The 21502-nt window shown below is 35.0% G+C and overlaps 1 protein-coding gene across 5 annotated transcripts in view; it reads right to left on the bottom strand.

Moving 5' to 3' along the window:
* The window catches only part of NEK7 (NIMA related kinase 7), a 78110-nt gene that overhangs the window by 12390 nt on the left and 44218 nt on the right, over positions 1–21502 (bottom strand). For all 5 annotated transcript variants that reach the window (XM_070746383.1, XM_070746387.1, XM_070746384.1 and 2 more), the window contains exons 6-9: positions 15065–15173; positions 11527–11634; positions 5833–5927; positions 1136–1249 (exon numbers count right to left, since the gene is read on the bottom strand). In XM_070746383.1, the coding sequence (XP_070602484.1) occupies positions 1136–1249; positions 5833–5927; positions 11527–11634; positions 15065–15173 (426 nt within the window). The remainder of the gene's footprint in view (positions 1–1135; positions 1250–5832; positions 5928–11526; positions 11635–15064; positions 15174–21502) is intronic.

Genomic DNA, 21502 nt, shown 5'->3' with positions numbered 1-21502 from the left:
TTGGTACCCATTTTGTTGCAGCATGTTGTGGTACTTCTATGTACATGTTTGAACACACACCAAAAACAAAAAACAACTCACCCACCCACCCCAGAATACAGGTTTATGGTGGTTCCTCTCTCTATATAAGTCCATGAAGAAGTATATCATGTTGGAAATACACCTTGCATTTGTTATATAAAAATGTTTCTAAAGTTTTTTCGTATGTGTGCATTTTGTGGGTTATCAAAAGCACACATAGAGTACAGTATACACATATTGTAAAATTGGTATTTTGCAATACACACGACATTTCAAAAGGTTGGTTTGCAGAACCTTAAAACAGCCAATGTATTTCAAAACAGTCAGTTTTGCACAGCCATACTGCTTTGTTCATTGTCCCACAGAGACAACCAAGGTAAGTCTTTGAAATAGCCATACTGAGCTTTTCAGATGACACAGTTGCTTTAATGCTTCAAGAATTTTTTGCTTGCAACAATGCACTTATTGGTGTTCATAAAGCACCCCTCTCAAATACCATGCACAGTTATAGTTATTACTCCTGAATAGAGCATAACTACTTTTTCATCACATCCATGTAGGCATTAAGATCACAGTAAACTGAGGGAAGAGTTTCATTCTCTCACAATGTTTTCAAAAAGGTAAATAAGAACACCACAGGATATATCATTTAGAAGATATTCTATATCGCTGAAAATCAGAAATTCATGTTGTTCGCTGTGGTGTAACCAATCTAAGCAAAGAGGATTTCAGGGTTAACTGCACTCAGTTTAAGCAATTTCCCCCTTACAGTTTGAATTTTAATGCCTTGCAAAGAGTTGCAACTATAAAAAAAGCACAAGTAGAAGATATAAAATGTACTATGTAGAACATTACAGCAGGTCTTTCAAAGCCATGGCCCATTTAAGGTTCACATTTGCAGCCATATTTAAGTAGCAGACAATGGGGTTTTTTTTCTTTTTAAAAGAAAGTTCTGCTTCCAGGAAGAAACCAACTCCTCTCACACTGAAATTAATGAGAGCTGTGCAAGAACAACTCAGCTGTGTAAAAATTGCATATCAGATCCCAGGAGAAATAGGATGCTTTTAAAAAGTAAAGCAAGTTCAAACAGCCCACCAAAAAGGAAGTTACTTACTTCTTCTGAGTAGTGGTCTGATGGAAGGGGTGGATAATCACATTGTTCTATCTTTTTACATAAAGAATACAAGTTCATTTTGTCACCGTAAAAGGGGCTTTGCAATGCAGCCATCTGTGTGGAATAATAGAAAAAAAAGGATATATTTAACTGGTGTGGCAGGGAAGACCCAAATACAGAAGCTTGGCTTTATTTTTTTTAATCTCAATTAAAATTAGAAGCAAATACTTATTTTCTCAGTATGCTATAGGTTTGAGCCCTTTACTTCTCACATCTGACCTTCAGCATATTGGATTAGATCATTTCTATAGCATTATAACATAATGCTAATTTCTATATAACATTCCTGTTGCATAAATAACATTCACTATGTACCCAAAACATTATTCACACATTTTGATTAATATTTTCTCTTATAAAAACCAAACAGCATTTACAAACATGTATACCATGAAGTTTTAATCAGGAATCAGAAGAGCCTCGGTAGAATTCACATAGCTCACAAAAGCTCTGATTTTGCTTTTCTCTGATAAATTTTATGCTCCCTATCAACCCCTTGTAGCAAGAAAACTATGATTATTCTACATTACAAATTTTCAATTGGGAGATAGAATCATATTCAAAACCAAAATATGTTTTCTGCATTGTGGATGTATTTGTTCTAAATTTTATTTAAATATACTTTATTAAAAGTTATGGCAACTATGAGTAAACCCAACCTAAAATATAACCAATAACAAGCATAAAATGAATGAAAATGATATTATTTAAAATGAAATTGGGGATAAATATAAATATTTCTACATGCTCAACCTGCTTCTATTTGACTATTTTTTGCCTATGGTCTTGGTCACCTTTCAACTAGTAAGGCTGTAAAAGCCGTCAACTGATATGTACTCAGATGTATTAAAAATGTATGTAGTCATTCATTAATTTAAGACTTAATTTTCTGCAACTAGCAAGAAGAAATTGACAGTACCCTGAATCTAATAAATAAATTATACATTAAATACTCTGTTTGGACACCTTACTAAGTTTTTTTAATGTTATTGGAAAAATAAAACATCTAAATTTAAGGCAGAAGGTAATTTGCTATTTAGAAAGCACTTTGCTGTTCACAGAAGACAAGGAATGCAATTCCCTGCAAAGAACTGTATGCTTTACATTCCTCTGAAATTAAACATATGCACTGTAAGGTTTATTTAAATGATATTTCTAGTATTTTTGTAACAAAAGTATTTAATCTATTGGAGCAGCCCATTCTGCAAACATGATCTGAGTTTTATCCCCAAACTCCATACATTTGGTATAATTATTTTTAAAATGCTGGAACTATTCTCATTAGTGTCTCCACTGCTTATTTTAATGTTATTGCTTGCCTTTTCAAAAGCAAATAAAAAGTGCAACATACTGCTAAGCTTGAAGAGATTTGTACAGAAATGTTCACATTGCCTCTGAAAGCTTTTAAATCTCTGAACCACAGCAGCATGAGCATTGCTCAGAGTGCAGTGCTGCCCCAAAGTCAGTCACCCTTTTCTATATGTGCTAATAAGTTTGATTTTGGAAGGACAATGTGTACATTCCCCAGACAGGCAAAGTGTGTGTGAAACACGCTAGTCCATGCTGAGCTACTCAGTGAGCTTCAGCAGGGACAGGACAAGCTGAAAATGGCTCTCATCTGTCTTGTGGTCTTTGAGAACAGAGCATTAACTCCTTCACGACCAAAAAAAAGTATTCTCATTTTGATAGTGTGAATACAGGAATAAATGGGGGGAGCAAAGTAAAAAGAACCAATTAATTTATTAGCAAGAAGATCAAAATTGCATATATTAATTGGATATTATAATTACTGAAAACCTAAAGGTTTGAGGCTATCAAGGAAAACAACGATTTCCAATTGTATCACTGCCATAATATTAAATCTTGAAACCACCTAATTCATGCAGTGCATTTTCATTTTAGTGCAATCTAAATACAAATTTAGAAAGTTTCACCACCCAATCAGCATGCATGCACAATTGCAAAATAATCGCAGAGATACTCAGCATGGTACAAAGCTGGTTCATTAAAAAGTAGTTCTGATTCAATGCTTTAAAAAAGAGAAGGGGGAGAAATGAGAGGAGGGGAGGAGAGAAAAAGCTGAATGTCCCCTAAGGAGTTAAAACAGGACTACTATATTTTCATGCATCTCCTGCTTTGACAGATGAAAAATGTCAACTGTCCTGTTTTTATTTTCAAGCTTTTGCACTATTCATCTGGTTCATTAGTGCATCTTGCTGCTGCCCCTGACAGCTGCTCGCCCTCTCCTCCCAGCAGCTGAATTTTTCAGGCTAATTTGATCCTCCACACTGAGACGATCACTAGAATGATTGACTTGCTCCCTGACCTCCAGGGTCTGACTTTCCTGATTAGTATTCTAGGGGTGTCTGAGGGACGAAAGCCCACTGTCTGTCTTCAGGGCTGGTGGCAATGCTATCCCCCACCACCTCGCTAGCTCATTCTCTTTTTTGGGGGGGGGGAGGGGGACTGTAAGCCACCAACCTACGACCCTGTAAGGATGCAATTACTGTGCTGAACAATAAAGGAAATCTGTAATATCTACTTTTTCATGTAAAGGTCCATGTAGTGGAAGCATGGCATGTTGATTTTAATTAGTAAAGTCTACCTTGTTGCATATCAATTAACACAAGGTGATTAGAGCCTTTTGAATTGTTTTTATTTAAGCATTTCCAGAATATTTAAAAGTCTAATTTTCTGACTGTAAAATTAACCTTCAACAACAACAATAAAAGGTAAATAGTTAAGGAAAGAGAGCAATTTTTAACAAACTGTAAAACCAGATTTCTCCAATCTGGTATCTTCCAGATGTGTTATAACTTCAACTTCTAGAATTCCCAAGCAGCAATTCTGGGCATTGCATTCTGAACACATCTGGAAGGCAGCAGGTTGAGGAAACGATATCCCACAGAACAGCAGTGAATAGAATAGCACACTTAATTTTAGATTCAGCTAAAGCCCAACCACACTGTCAGCTATTAATATTAGCATTCAAGTAAAATATTAGCTGAAGAATTATTTACTGGGAAGTTATGTAATCTAGAAAATCCCAGGTACATGCAAACATTTTTCTTATTGGCGATTTGAAAAATAATATAAACCAAAGGAACTAATATCAGAAATTCTTAAATGCATTTTTGCTGAATATATTAAGCAAAGCAAGAATAAATTTAAATATTAAATTTGTACCATAATTAAGTTTAAACATTCATGCTTTTTAATCCTCCTATTATTGGAACTATATTAAATAAAATCTTAACTGTTCTGTAAACTGCCCTATAATTATTTAATTTTTATTACAAAACTAAGGATCCACAAATTCCTGTTTTTTACAGAAACAATGGCTGAAAGGATTTTGAGTGAGTGAAAACTGAGGTAGTGAAATAAAATTATGACCCCGCATAGTGTAACATAATATTTATTATTTTGTTGCACGTTATGCCATTAATGTGCCCCAATCCTTAATTTCCTAAATTTTAAGAAGGTAAACAATTAAATTCTTTAAAACATTATCTTACTATATAACGATAATTATCTGTCAAAAAATTAGGCAACATGGCAACTGTGAGAAAGAAAAAAATAATGTAAATACAAATCCTAGTTATTAATTTCACAAATAGCACAATTATACAAATAGCAGCATCACTGAATTTTTTTTTTTAAAAAATCCTAGTTTAAGATATAATTACTAATAAATCTCCAAAAGAATGTTCTCATTAAATTTTTATTTCTTTTATAATTTAGCCATCAAGTGGTAGCTGGAGTAAGCTATTATATATAGCACTAATCTAGACCAAATAGTGCTGCCTGTATACATGAGTCTGAGAGAAAATAATAATTTTAGCACTGAATTGTTTTGTTTAAAGAAAACCTTGTTATAGTACTCAGAAAATCCTAATATTATAGGGTTGTTGTTTTTTTCCTTGATAGAGACCTTTGGTGAATTCTACTGAACTTCAGTGAAAGTGGTTTGCCGCCCTGAGTCTACGGAGAGGGGCGGCATACAAATCTAATAAATAAATAAAATAAAATAAAATAAACTTCACCTTGCATCTGTGTGACAGAAACTGTCCAGAAGGTTTTGGTAGAATTTAGTTATCTTGCTGATCTCATTATAATTAAACTTGTATTTAGTCAGTTATATACAAACAGCCCTGATATACCAATATAAAAAGGACAGAATACTAGTTTCCTAAGTGATAATCTCTTTTAGCAAAGTTTAAAAATAAAGTTTAAGATTCAGAAAGCAAAAGTTTAATAATTAAGGAAATATTAGATGATACTACAAGTGCTGACTGGAGTATGCCCTTGATAGGTCCATTCCATGTGAAGATAATGTTTTCAGTTTCAAATTGCCACCTTGCTGTTAACCTTGATACTGAAAGACGAATATCTTGAAAGAGATTATTTTGAGAAGTATATTTCACACAAATATTCGCATTACATTCTCCTTATATTTTGAGCTAAGGCAAATGTGCAAACTTCACCACATGTTATCTGTAAAATATCAGAATTCTTTGCTTTCGGCTAGTACTAATTCATGAAATTAATATTCAATAGAATCATAACACAAGTAGAAAAACACTTTGATCAACAAAACATATCAACAAACTATGCTCATTAAAAATTGTCAGTATTACCTCATATAACAGACATCCTAGAGACCAGATATCTGATTTGAAGTTATATCCATTTTCATGGATTCTTTCTGGAGACATATAATAAGGTGTTCCCACTACAAAAAATATAAATACTATAATAAACAAAAAATAAATCAATTTCAAGCAAGGTATATTCTAATATTTGTCTTGAAAATTTACTATTCAACGTTTAAATACAAGAGTAAACTCCAGTAACTGAAAAATTATTCCAAATAATTTAAGCTTTGTTTTATGAAATTAATTTCATGATAACCTATGTAAAAAATAGTAAAGTTTTCCATAATTATCAATAAATCAAACATTTAGCCATTTAGTAATTTTATATTATATTAACATTACTAATGTCAATCATAAATTGATAGAATTCTATATGAATTTGTTTATTTATGCAGCTTTTATGAAAGAAATACATATACTGGTTTTACAGCTAAAAGGTTTCCCACTTATTTTTATTAACTTCACTGAATGAAACTTGCTAGACGTGATTTTGTTATGACTACATCAGTGGTGGGTTCCTACTGATGCGGTCTAGAGCGCCACACCAGTAAGAACTCATTGATGACACAGTGATTTCAGTGATTTCTTTTCTGGCATCTCCAGGTTGGAAGAAGCCTTCCCGCCCACCCTTGTTGTAATGCTAACCTTTATTCATCATCTGAAGCACAGATGAGAAGTCCCTTCTCAAGAGATGCCGGAAAAAATTCGCCAAAAATTGCATCATCAGTGAGTTCCTTCCGGTACTTCCTAAAGTTTGCTGCAAATACAATCCTCTATATGTATCTACATTAACTTCCATTTTTAGTTAACATTTTTGCCTTCATTCTTAAATACACTCTTAATTATACATGACCTCATTACAAGCAGGTGAAGGATCAATAAGCCTTTCACACCAACATAGTAGAACCTTCAATATAAAGGCATTTTAGAAACAAGATACAAAAATATACTCTGAATATAAATTGCAAACACGCCAAATCCACTAGTCTATTATTTGCATTAAGAATTTATATCTAAACTTTCCACATTAGCAGCACTTCTGTGAAGCATGATACTGTAGTCTAGATATAAACTTTTGCATTTGCCTAATGGTTATTTACACAGATTTCAATATAGCATGAGTACCATACTTTTTCTTTTCAGTAAGCAATTAAATTTCTTTATGTCAAGAAACTGCTGTCCAGAAAAATTTCCAAGTTAATATTACCTGTGTAGTAAGACTAGTCTCAGAGCAGTCTCAGGTCCATACACTATGCTTGATCCAGGTAAATCAATGACTGCTGGCAGTTAATGAAGGGACATGCATTTTTGGAAGAAGGGACCACAGATGGATGGATAAGGCATATGGAAATCAGCTCCTGGATGGTTTTGTGACTGAAAACGTAACCCAAGTGATTCTTGGACTGAGACTTCTAATGTCCCTGTTGATATCACTCAAATGTTGTGAAGTAGAAATTATGCTTGAATCACTCAGGAAAGGGATATATTGTTTACAATTTATCTATGTTTGCTTGCATTTGCAGGACACCACTGATCCAACTCTAAGCAGAGGGGAGATGGCTGCCAAAGATTTGGAGGAAAAGGCAGAAGAGTAGCCCTCAAGCTGTTTTCAATGGTCAGACTCAGATAGTGAAGGCAGAACAGATTCATTGTGGGTAGATGAATTAACCATCAAGTCAACAACGAGCTATGGGCAGAGTGACAACATATCAGGTGTTCAAAAAAAAAGAACCCTCTCTTCACAGGAACATTGATTGGTGGGCGAGATACAAGTATATGTGAAACTCAAAAAAAAAATAGAATATCCTGCAAAAGTTCATTTATTTCAGTAATGTAACTTAAAAGGTGAAACATAATAGGAGAGACTCATCACATGCAAGGCAAGAGACAGTAGTTCAAGCTGTGATTTGTCATAATTGTGATGATTATGGCATATAACTCGTGAAAATCCCAAATCCACAATCTCAGAAAATTAGAATATTATATGCGATCAATAAAACAAGGACTGCACATAGAACAATATTGGACCTCTGAAAAGTATAAACATGCATATGTACTCAGTACTTGATTTGGGCTACTTGTGCAGCAATTACTGCCTCAATACAGTGTGAAAGGAAGCTATCAGCCTGTGGCTTTGCTGGCTACAACTAAGCACACACCAGATTTTTCTTATGAGCAAGGTCTCATATATGAAGATAGACAAACAGGGGTCAACATGTTTATGCTCATCAATACTAAAATCAGGGTTCTGACTTAAACTGATTCACTAAATGACAAGAAACTGCCATCAGCAGATCAAAGAGATACCGTAGCTTCCTAGCTATTTCAAATCCTTTGATATTTTTGATGCTGTGTCAAAAGTTTTCCAACAAAGAAACGCATAAATTTAAACAATCTTTAAACAATATTTATCATTTTGAAAAGGCCTCCTGATCCAATATATTTCTACTGATGAAATGTCTGTTGTGTTCTGATTAAACTCTAATAACACATATTGCTTCAGGATGCTCTAATAGCAGCCTTCAGCTCATCTGCATTGTTCGGTCTCATGTCTCTCATCTTTCTCTATGAAGTTCAGATCAGGTGAGTTTGTTGGCAAATCAAGCACAGTAATCCCATGATCATTGAACCAGGTTTTGGTGCTTTTGGCAGTGTAGGCAACTGCCAAGTCCTGCTGGAAAATAAAGTCAGCAACACCATAAAGCTCGTCTGTGGAAGGAAACATAGAAACACAGAAGACTGACGGCAGAAAAAAACCTCATGGTCCATCTAGTCTGCCCTTATACTATTTCCTGTATTTTATCTTATATGTTTATCCCAGGCATGTTTAAATTCAGTTACTGTGGATTTACCAACCACGTCTGCTGGAAGTTTGTTCCAAGGATCTACTACTCTTTCAGTAAAATAATATTTTCTCATGTTGCCTTTGATCATTCCCCCAACTAACTTCAGATTGTGTCCCCTTATTCTTGTGTTCACTTTCCTATTAAAAACACTTCCCTCCTGAACCTTATTTAACCCTTTAACATATTTAAATGTTTCGATCATGTCCCGATCATGAAGTACTCCAAAATCTCCTAGTAGATAGCCCTGGATTTAATGAAGCACAGTGGATCAGAACCAGCAGATGACATGGCTCCCCAAATCAACACAGACTGTGGAAAGGTTTGCATCTCATTTGGAAACTAAGGACCCAGAGTATGGAGGAAGAATGAAGAGGCACACTTTGCAAGATGTTTGAAGTACAGGGTGAGGTTTCCAAGGCCTGTGTTAATTTAGGGAGCTATGACATCTGCTGGTGTGTGTGTGTGTGTGTGTATACACTAGATCAATATATATATATCACATGTTTGTGTGTTTTTTTGCTGAATTTGAAAATTAAGGAAGACTAGGATAGATCTATTTCGGCCTTATTTTGGCCTCAAATATATACATACATACATACATACATACATACATACATACATACATACATACATAAATACATACATACATACATACATATATTAAGCTTCACCTTTTAAGTTGCATTACTGAAATAAATGAACTTTTGCACGATATTCTAATTTTTCGAGTTTCACCTATATAATTGTCAACAACACTTTTGTGTAAATCTGCATGTCTTTTGTGGTTCACCAACATAGTGCAAAAATCTTCTCAGTGGGCTACAACTAAGCACACACCAGATTGTTCTTATGAACAAGGTCTAATGTATGAAGATAGACAAACATGGGGTTAACATGCCTATGCTAATCAATACTAAAATCAGGGTTCTGACTTAAACTGATTCACTAAATGACAAGAAACTGTCACATTCAGCAGATCAAAGAGATAGCTTCCTAGCTATTTCAAATCCTTTGATATTTTTGATGCCGTGTCAAAAGTTTTCCAATAAAGAAATTTAAACAATCTTTAAACAATCTTTTAGCATTTTGAAAAGGCCTCCTGATCCAATATATTTCTACTGATGAAATGTCTGTTGTGTTCTGATTAAACTTTAATAACACATATTGCTTCAGAAGAAGAAAATATAAGTAATTCTATTTCAATATAAGAGAATTGCTGAGAAAAAAACTTGGGGAAACTCAGCCTTACAATTAGGTTTACAGTCATATTTTATCAAAAACAAAAATACCTTTTAACCAATAGCAAAAACCTATTATTACATTATTAAAGGAGTGAAGATATTGATAATACACAAAGAAGGTTTTGCACAATTTAACTCAAAGTGCCCTATTGGTGCTCAAACACTTTTTGCCCGAAGACTGGAAGCTTCGTTTGCATGCCAATGGGACACTTTGAGATAGCGAAATAGAGCTGCTTCAAAGCACTCTATCAGCACTCAAACACTTTTCGCTTGGAGTTTGGAAGTTTCTGGGGGCCATAATTTTGCGTGACCTCAGCCACCCATCCACTTTTGCAGAGAATGGGTACCTGAAGTCCCGTGAGATCGGGACATAAAGAAGCCTCCAGTCTCTGCATGAATAGTGTTTTCATGCCAAAAGGAAGCTTGACGCAACATGATTTCGCTGCCCCAAAGCCTTCCACTGGCATCCAAATTTTTTTGCTCCAAGACTGGAAGTCTTTGGAGGCGACTCACCGACGCTGCCTACTGCTCCAGAAGTGGCAGTCAGTCAGAGAAGCTAATTCTGCTCTCCCTCTGCTCTCAATGCTCCACTTTTGGAGCACCAGGAACAGGCAAAGAAACCACGGAAGAGAGACTAGATAGAAGACAGCTCACTAGATCAATGGTTCTCAACCTGGGGGTCATGACCCCATTGGAGGTTGAACAACCGTTTCACAGGGGTCACCCAAAACCATGGGAAAAGACAAATTTCCCATGGTGTTAGGAACTAATCTTCTATTCTGGCACCTTGGAACATATTTTTACAATCCGACCAATCAGGCATTTACAGTGGACGTGTCCCTCTGACCTTCCTGCCAATCAGTTTAAAGCTCTGTTGGGAGAATTGGTGCTAGACCTATGGTTGGGGGTCACCACAACCTGAGGAACTGTATTAAAGGGTCATGGCATTAGAAAGGTTGGGAACCACTGACTTTGCAAGTTAAGGGGGGCGAAGTTAAGACCCAATGGAGGGAAATAGGCAGGGCGAATTTTGCCATGCCAATGGTTGCTTGTAAGGATAAACAACTGCCGTGGCGCTACAACATTTGCAACCTTGGGAGTGTGCTGTAAGTACTTGGGGAGATTATGTCGCAACTTTGAACAGTCACTAAGAGAACTCGTAATTCAGGGATTACCTGTTAATAGCAGGAAAACCTGACAAAAGATCTCCTCTTGCTTTCACATTGCACCAATAAACACATTTGTTGTATAAATAAGTTTCTACTATAGGCTGCATTAATCAAGCATTCAAACCAAAAGCCAAGACTGACATATTTGAAATACTATACTGTTTTGTAATATATTAACATCTCATTCAACAAGTGCTATCAAAATCGATCATAACCAAAACAGCTTAATTTTGAATAAGCATTTTTCAATTCATGGAAATGAAATTTATTTAACAATTAAATGTATTTTAATCTATATCAACAGACAGCTGAAACTCTTTTAATTAAAAATACATCAAATAAAAAGTTTACTATATATACAGTATTCTATATGTATAACATTAACTTCCAATTTTAATTATACAAAGAAATCTTTCTCACCTAGAGAATGTGCAGCTGTGGTTTTAGAGCTGAAAAATCTTCCCAGTCCAAGATCTCCAAGTTTTACTACCCCGGTAGCAGTAATGAAGACGTTTGCTGGCTTGATGTCTATAAGAAAAAACAAAGTACTGTATAACACTATGCCTTTACTAGAAAAGAAGCCCACCGTTAAATATTATATTAAGTATTATTGTTTGATTCATGTTTGTTCCCTTTTTAAAAATACAACTAAAATATTTTAAATTATTTGTTTCATCTGGTGGTTAAGACACCAACCAGAAGTGTGAATTCTTGGCATAAAAAGGTGGGTAAATTTCAGCCAGTCACTCTTTCTCAGCTCAGACCATTACATAGGATTGTTGTGGGGAAAATAGGAGGAGGGAGGAGTATTAGATGATATGTTCATTGCCTTGGGTTATTTATAAAAACCATAAAGATGGGATGAAGGGCAGCATAGAAATCTAATTAATAAATGAAAGTATCTAAAAGTTATGATCATTTATCTAAATTGTATCAGATATAAGTAACAGTCAAACTTTAGATTTAGATTTAATTGGATTTGTATGCCACCCCTCTCCAAGGACTTGGGGCGGCTCACAGAATGTACAGAAAAATAGGAAACAATCTAGATAATCTACATTAAAAAACAATCTTAAAATTCTAATTTAAAAAAACTATCAATATCATTCATTCAACAGTCAAACTAAGGCATTCATTGGTCAGGGGGGAAGTTCTAAGGAACCCCAGGCCTGGCGGCAAAGATGAGTTTTAAACTCTTTCAGAAGACGAGGAGGGTGGGGGCAGTACAAATCTCCAGGGGGAGCTGATTCCAGTGGGCCGGAACCCCCACAGAGAAGGCTCTTCCCCTAGGTCCTGCCAGCTGACATTGTGTCATCGACAGAACCCTAAGGAGACCAACTCTGTGGGACCTCACCGGTCACTGGGATTCGTGTGGCAGAAGGCAGTCTCGGAGATAGTCTGGTCCTATGCCATGTAGGGCTTTATAGATCATAACCAACACTTTGAATTGTGTCCGGAAACAGATTGGTAGCCAATGCAGTCTACAGAGTGATGGTGAAATGTGGGCATTTCTTGGAAGGCTTTAAGTACAGTTTAAGTACTTTAAGTACTTAAGTACAGTTTAAAAAAGTTCAGTTGAATTTAACATGCAAGTTACAAATTAAATAAATGTGTTTATCCCTGCACTAATTTTAGGCTGAAAACGTTTATCCAATTTTTAGGGAATGAATTCAAGATGACTTGCTTCTGTAAAGAAATTAATCGAATTCCATAGTTCGGTTCAGTTTTACAGATAGTGGAAAACATGATGCTCTATGGGTGGTAACAATGACTTTACTAATCATGTATCCGTTTCATGATGATTATAAGAATAGTCATAATACACCTAGTAACATAATTCATTCTCTGAATGTTTTGGGACATTTCCAAATTTATTTGGACAAATATTTAATTATTAATGAAAGCTATGCTATGCTATGCAAGGGTTGATATAACAGCTTAACTCATTTTGAGACCAGATTATGCAATTGTATGACTTCTCTATTATTTAACTGTACACTCAAACTACAGTACCTTTGATCTTTCTGTCATGTTCTAAACAGTTGTTTAGATCCAAATATGGAATTCTTCTCTTGAGACACCCTTCTGAAAGTTTCCTTAGTTATAAAACAGTATTTAGACTAAGTTGGTTTAATTTAGGTTCTATACCCATGATGGCGAACCTATGGCATGCATTCCACAAGTGGCATGCAAAGCCATATCAGTGGGCACGTGAGCTCAGATCCGGCGCCCTTGTACTCACCGGCCAGCTGATTTTCAGGCCTTCTGGGCCTGCTGGAGTTGGGAAGCAGGCTGTTTCTAGGCTGAAATGGGGGTGGGGAAGGCCTGTATTTTTCTCTCCCAAATACCCAGAGCCTTTCCAGGAGCTTGGAGAGGGCAAAAACAACCTCCCTCCCCCCACTCCGCCGAGATCCTGAAACGTTCCATTTGCTGACTTCCGGTTTTGCTTTCCCCAGGCTTCAGAGCCTTTCTAGGAGCCTGTGGAGGGCAAAAATGACTTTCCCCACCTCCTGGAGGCCCTTCAGAAGCCAGAAATGGCCCGTTCCCCAACTTGAAATGGGCCACTTCTGGCCTCTGGAGGGCTCTGGGTTGGGTGGGGAAGACTGTTTTTGACCCCGTCCAGCTCCTAGAAAAGCTCTGAAGCCTGTGGAGAGTGAAAAACAGATATGTCATCACGTGCCAGGAGCAGAGGGGTCACACACGCATAAGCCACATGGAATCGACACCGTCCCCATGCTTTTTTGGCATGTGAACCAAAAAAGATTTGCCATCACTGTTCTATACAATTTTATATCATAATGTGGTCATCTTATTAATGTCAGAGGCAAATGAATTTAACTAATCTACTCTGGATCCACCTCACAGTGACTTTTATATGTCTTGCTGTCAGAATTATTTGCTCTTATGTGTATATAATTTTATAAATAAACAAACATAATGGCAAAGGGTGAAATATGCATATTTAATACATATTCATAACAAGTTACTCTTATTTCATTGGCTGGACTTTATATCCTAGTTATCCAAGAAACAGAAAGAACTGAAATTTTAAATGGTGAAGAATTTCAAGCAAATTTTACAAAATAAACTACAGTCCATTTGAAGCCCTAATCTAGGATGGAGAGGAAATCTTACTTCCTATATCACACTTTCCAGATACATTAATAAGTTATTATGACTTTAGTCTCATCAAATTTCTGTCCTTGATGACAGTTATCTTAACTACCAATGGATAAAACTGCTCACGACCATGCTGATTTAAATGGAATTTCTATACAAGAGCAATCCATAAGAAATAATAAGGTAAATAATAATAATGAATTTTCTGTCTCCATCCAGGGCATCAATGACAAGGAGAAGACAATCTCTGCTGCATCTGTGGCCAGTGATGGAGCAATTACAGGAAGTAAGCTTCCCTTCTTTCTGCAAAAAGAGAACTTAAATTTAAATGCAGACTGTTGGTTTAAAAGATATAATCTGGCCTCCATCCATTAGACACAGATACCATCAAAAGGGCTTTTAGATTTTGTATGCATACATACATTTGCACAGACCAAAATGTTTCCATTTTGGAAGTGTTACCTGTTCTATAAAGGCCACCACATGTAATCAAAAGTCAGGGTACAAATCTTCAAGATCCATGGAAACCATATAATAAAACGGCATGCATATAAACGTAGATTACTTATTTTAAGTCAAATGATATTATATAACATTACATACATGTTTGCAACTTATTGAGGAAGCTGATAAATCTCATAAAAAAATAAACAAAATATAAATAGAAAATATGTTAATGTTTTTTAAAAAGTTACATACATAAAAGTGTCTTTTAGTTGCCTATTTTAACAAATAAGAACAACTGGAAGAGGCCATCACTTGTCTATGTAGTTCATGTAATATATACTACAATCCCTACATTTGTACAATATAGTTGGGATGAAATGCAATTTATTACCTCGATGCATGACACGCCGGGAATGCATATGTTCCAAGGCACTGCACAGCTGAACGAAGTATTTCCAAACTGTCCTTTCCGGGATCAGCCTCTTCTGCTTCTTAAAATGCTTTGAAATAATAAAATAATACTGCAATATGAATTTGATATTCAGAAATGATGCAGAAGATTAAAATGAACAAGCCTTCAGCTTTTCAATCAAGAAATAATTAACACAACTGAGGGAGGACCATGTTTAACAAAGAGAGAGATTATTATTATTATTATTATTATTATTATTATTATTATTATTATTATTATTATTATTTAGATTTGTATGCTGCCCCTCTCCATAGACTCGGGGCGGCTCACAACAGGGATAAAAACAATACATGGTAACAAATCTAATAATTAAAATCTAAAATAACACAGTTTTACATTACAAAGTCTTTTAAAAAAAGATGGTTCCTCTGGGATGTGCTCTGGATGAAAAGAACAAGTATTCAAGAAAACAACTTGAGCAAAGGAAAAGTCTGATAGGTCAAGGTGAGACTGGGAACTTATATGTAACTTATCACAAACCCTTACTTTCACAGGTGATAAACCCTCATTGGATTATATCTACCCTCTCCCCAATTCTAATGAAGATAATTAGATATTAGTTCATGGCTTAGTTGATATGAATTACATAGGCTTACCCAGTCTCCTACATTCTTCAGAACAAGGCATGTAAGAAATAAGTTGCTGTTTCAATTATTTAATTAGTCATAATTTAACATTGTCTCTGAAACTTAAATTGTAGTTAATCTTAACAATCATTGGTTGAGATTACATACAGTCATAAACCATGATTTAATCTACACTGCAATTTATGTCTACACATTGTTGTCCCAAATCTTTTTTGTTTTATCTATATTTAATATATATATATTGCCCTTTCTGCAAGAAATATATACTGCTCAAAAAAATAAAGGGAACACTCAAATAACACATCCTAGATCTGAATGAATGAAATATTCTCATTGAATACTTTGTTCTGTACAAAGTTGAATGTGCACAACAGCATGTGAAATTGATTGTCAGTGTCGCTTCCTAAATGGACAGTTTGATTTCACAGAAGTTTGATTTACTTAGAGTTATATTGTGTTGTTTAAGTGTTCCCCTTATTTTTTTTGAGCAGTGTACATGGGTTTGCTCCAATATTTTCCTCTCAACATCCCTGGAGGAAAAGCTTAGGCTGAAAGAAAGAAAAATGCAATTGAGTTTGTCCATATACAAATACCAAAATGATTCTCATTAGATAATATTTAAAGTCCACCTACTTTGGGCATATGTATGTTTATTTACATTTGTATAGGATAGGTATATAGATATGTATACATATATGAAGAAAATGAATGACACTAAATGGTGAAAAATCAATTTAACTCAAAAAAGGTAAACTAAACTATTTGGGAAGCTCTTCTGAAATGAAAACTAAAGAGGTTTTACGACTCAGAATTCAGAAGGACAGAAAAGAATATCTGAAAAATATTTTCCTCAAATTTTCCATTAGAAAAGTGCCAACAGAGAAAAATCTGAAAGTGGAAGGATGGGAGTTGAGACTGTCTGATCATAACTTCAGTAACAGCATTTAGCAAAGATTATTCCAGTATTCAGTGATTTATTTCAAAAACTTTTGTAAGAATTATGATACGTGACTGCTTGGAACTTCTGGGTGTTCATGGCCTTTCACTGCTCTCCATTCATCATTTAAGCCAGGGTGTCAAACTCACATCTTCACAACAGTGTCATGTGACGTATCGGGACTTTCCCCCCAACCCTTTGCTAAACTGGGCAGGGACGGAGCCAGCATGTGACACATCCAGCCCGCGAGTATGACACCCATGATTTAAGCCATTCCACTAGACTTTCTATGACTTCGATATTTACTAAAAGGAGCAAAAAAGAACCTTGAATTGTTTTGATACACTGTAGTTTCCTTTTCTCTGCACCTGGTATAGACCAAACCATGATAGATATCATAGATAAGGATTCCATTTTGCCCCCTCTTGCTTCACTAGTCAGTTTGGTTTAGTAGTCGAGGCAACAGATTAGAAACCAGGGGACTGAGTTCACATCCCGCCTTAGGTATGAAACCCAGCTGGGTGTCTGAATCAGTCATTCTTTCTCAGCCCAATTTATCTCATAAGGCTGTTGTTGTGAGAAAAATAGGAAAAAGGAGTATTATGTATGTTTGCCACTTTATTTATAAAAATAAGAAAGCAAAAAAAAGTATTTAAAATTCACCTCCAAGGAACTTCCATTCAGGCCCATCAATTTATTTCTTAACCAATTAAATACACCAAACTTTGATCATAGTCCAGATCTGAATATAGGTATTACTGACGGTTTGATTAAAATTAGCTTTTAAAGGAAATATCATTAGCCTGGCTTATGGCAAATGAAACATTTATTAGTGGTAAAAGAAATAATAGTAGGGAAAAAATTTCATGCAATAGAAAACAGGAAGATGGAAAGCTCAATCCTATAAATTGTTTCCCCCCCCTCAATTGCCATTTGAGAGAGCAAGAGAGAGAGGTTATGGCTGCACTTTCTTTAAGACAGGCAGCAGCATAAAATATTTAAAAATATTTTATATTTATTTTAATATCATTTCATTTTACAATTTTAAAAGCTCAAATGAGGCAATTAAATGCCAGTTCCCTGAATGGTAACATTGCTGAGACCTGGATTGAATCCAAACAGTTCTGTGAACTGTTGTCCCTATAGCTGAAATTTGCATATCAGAGAATTGTTTGATGTTGACAAGAAGACAGAGACCAGAAATCTTTTTATATACAAGTGAATACACAGCTTCAAGAATATGAATATAAAATGTACTTCTTTGTTTTTAAAATTATCCCTGAAGATTTTAGCATGTACAGCTAAACAAACGTCCCTAAAAATAACAACCCCTTACAAAATGCTTACCTATCTGGATATCCCATCCCTTGCTTACATCTTTAACAATATAATAGGCACTTCTGCATTTGTATTTGTACCCTGCTTTGTGTTTATTTATGTTGGGATACTGCATGGAACACAACCAGTATTACCACCACTCCAAATTGGTTATGGTAAATTTCCATGGTGATAAATCTAGTCATATAGAAACACATCATCAAATATCAAATTGTTAACCACATTTCTAAATATTTATTTGCATGATCTGAATGGAAAATATTTTAAAAAGAATATCATGGCTACCTCTTTAAGCTGCAAAGAGATAAACTTAATTTGAGCAGAAGGACGCAGTTGCATCTTCATTTTGGGGAGGGGGGGTATTAAATTTTTTATTGTTTTTCACACCTTACAGAGATTCCAATTTATATACCTCAAATTAAAATATAATACAATACAATATCAAATGCCAATTTCTTAGTCAAATTAATCAATTTTTCTAATTATTTATCCTATTTTTTCTGGTATATATCATTCATCCTGTGCTACCTCCTTTCCAAATGCTATCATCTGGATTTTAGACAATGTTCTTCGTTTTCATTTATATTTAAAGTGCTATAGCTATCTAAATTTCTCTTGGTTATTTGCTGTTTTTCCTAACTATGCCACCATGCTTCAGTCCCTTCCTAGAGTTCTTAGAAAACACATTCCTCATTTATCATAACTGCCCTTAACAATAGAAAATATCCAAATTTACGTCTCTTTAAAAGTTCGGAAAGGAAAGGAAACAAAAATAAAGAAAGAATAAAAGAGAAAAAGAAAGGGGAAAAAAGCAGAAAAGAATAAGAAAAGAAAAAACACTATTCATATCGTATCTTAATCTATACATAGGAGGAAGGGTTATTAGAAATTTTAAAATACATTTCCTACTCAATTCATTTATTTCATTTATTTCATTATATCAATATGTCATTTCTACTTTAATACATCAAAATAAATATAAATCATTATTACTCCATTATTTTATGCAAAAAGTATCCTCCATTAAAAAAACAAACGAACACCAAAGTATTAATATTCTTCCTTAATCTAGATATTTTCCACTGCTATTCTTAGTGTGATAATCTTCCCTAATCTATAAACCTCGCTGCCAATCCCAGCATGTTCCCTAATCTACGTGTCACTGTCATGTCAGTACAATAATCTTCCCTATTCTAATTATTTTCACTGCTAAATGCAGTGTCATAATCTTCCCTAATCTATGTATTTCCCTAATCTATATATTATCCCTAATTCTAAATGCCTTCCACTATCGAACTCAGTGATAATCTTCCCTAATCTATTGATTTTAACTCTTGTTGTTTCATCAGTCTTTCCTATATGATACCTAACATAATTAGTGTTAATTATTATCCCATATTAATCCTACTTCTGTTATTGTAACTCTGCTCCCTTATCTTTTCCCCTTCCTCTCACTTTATTTATCACCATAAATCAAATAAGCAATTTATAATTCAATCAATCATCATAATAAAATAAAAGAGAGAGAAAGCAAACAAAGAAAATAGAAAAAAAGGTAATCCAAAGATAAACATATTCATTACCAAATATCTCATCTATATTATGCGCAATAATCAAAGCTATTTTCAATTTTTCCATTTATAAGCCATTACATTTTCTCTTCTTATATAATTCTTCCATTTTACACTTTATATCACTTGCTTGTATATTTGTATATATAGATTTTTAAAAATCCAATTCATTAAGTATACTCAATTCTTTTTGTAATTATTACATTGTAAGAACAGAGAAAAGAGAAAAGAAGGTGCTAATATCTTTTAGTAACTTTTAAATATTCTTACACGTATTTTAATTTTAATTTTCTTAAAGGCACATTTAGATCTTAAAAGTATTTAATTTCAATTTATATTATTCAATGTAATTTCAGTCAGATCAGACAGTCCAAATGTAATTTCAGTCAAATCAATCAGTCCAATTGGATCAAATCTATTCAAATCAATTTAATTCAGTTCAAGTAATTTCATCTTGAACATTATCTTCCTTCCATGGGTTTAGCTGATCAGTCTTCCCACGACAAGAATGCTGTATTTAAACCTATGACAAATGTAATTTCAGTCGAATCAATCAGTCCAATTAAATCAAATCAATTCAAATGAGTTAATTCAGTTCAAATAATTTCATCTTGAACGTTGACTTCCTTAATGCATTCTTCCGTAGCATACTGTATTTAAAACCAGTAGCAAACTGCTATATTTCCTCTGGCCTCACAAAGTTGCTAGGTGATCAATTCTCCAAGCTTTCTGTATGTGGCTCTTCTCTGAATAGCTTTAAATTACTCTTTTACTGTAACTTCCTGGTTCGTACTTCCTCTTACAATGTACTTTGTTTAAAGAGGAGAGAAAGATAAGGATTCCAAAACAAATGTTAAAAATTTCCAATTCCAAAAGGCGAATTTCAAAGAGAACCACCTCTGCTGTCATGCATGGGGAAATTGATTCCCCTGGGCTGTTTTATGTATGGTTTGTCTGAGATGTATGACTGTATTTTATATTAAGGGTTTTAAATTGCTTTTAATCATTGGATTTGTACTGTTTTGTTGTTGTGAGCCGCTCAGAGTCTTCAGAGAGGGGCGGCATACAAATCTAATAAATAATAATAATAATTACGTAGTTGAAAATAATCCAAATGATGGGCAATTTTGCTATTTTAGAAGCTTTCACTGAAATACCACGTTGGACAGTTAGCTGCCTTCTTCAATCTCAGGCCATTTTAGCTCCATCCAGCAACCAAGTAAGAAACAAAGGTTTAAAATCCCATTCAGGCATTCTCTGCTTACCATCATAGACAGAAAAACTGCTTCCCCTCTGCAAGGTAACTCTTTCCTATTCTCTTTCCAGATGGAATCATTCGGCTATCCTTCCAGCGTTGCGTAGTCTCCACAGCTGTGTTGGAACAGGCATGGCTGCCTGTCCGGCTTCACCACAGCCGGTGCGAGACAAGCCAGTTCGCCCAGCGGGGCATGCCGGCCCCTGGCAGGCCCCTGGCAGCGTCCCATGCGTCACTCTCCCTACAGGAGAGATCTGATCTGGTCCAAAAGGACCAGAACCCCCGGGCAATGGGACTTGGAGACATTTCCCAGGAAAGAGGGAAATATCCCGGTGCTGCAATCATGAGACTCTGCCCCCTTTCCCAATTGCATCTTCCTTGAAAGCATGATGAGGAAAGGTTCATTACCTAATCTGAATCAGGGGCTACAATTTGGACAGCTTAGTTACACAAGCTAACTTGGATATTAGTGCACACAAACATTTATATATTGTTCTCACTTAGCAATCATTTGTTCAGTAAATGTTTGAAGTGATTATGGTGCTGAATTAGGAGATTTACAGCCAGTCCTAGAAGTTGTGCCTGTTGTAGCACCCATCAATTTTGCCTGACAGTGAATGTTGTAAATGATAATCGCATGACCAAGGGATGTGGTGACTTCTTAAGTAT

This window comes from Erythrolamprus reginae, chromosome 3 (genome assembly GCF_031021105.1).
Source record: "Erythrolamprus reginae isolate rEryReg1 chromosome 3, rEryReg1.hap1, whole genome shotgun sequence".
Lineage (NCBI taxonomy): Eukaryota > Metazoa > Chordata > Lepidosauria > Squamata > Dipsadidae > Erythrolamprus > Erythrolamprus reginae.
The sequence above is the reverse complement of the archived record's forward strand: the minus strand, read 5'-3'. Positions and strand labels throughout refer to the sequence as shown.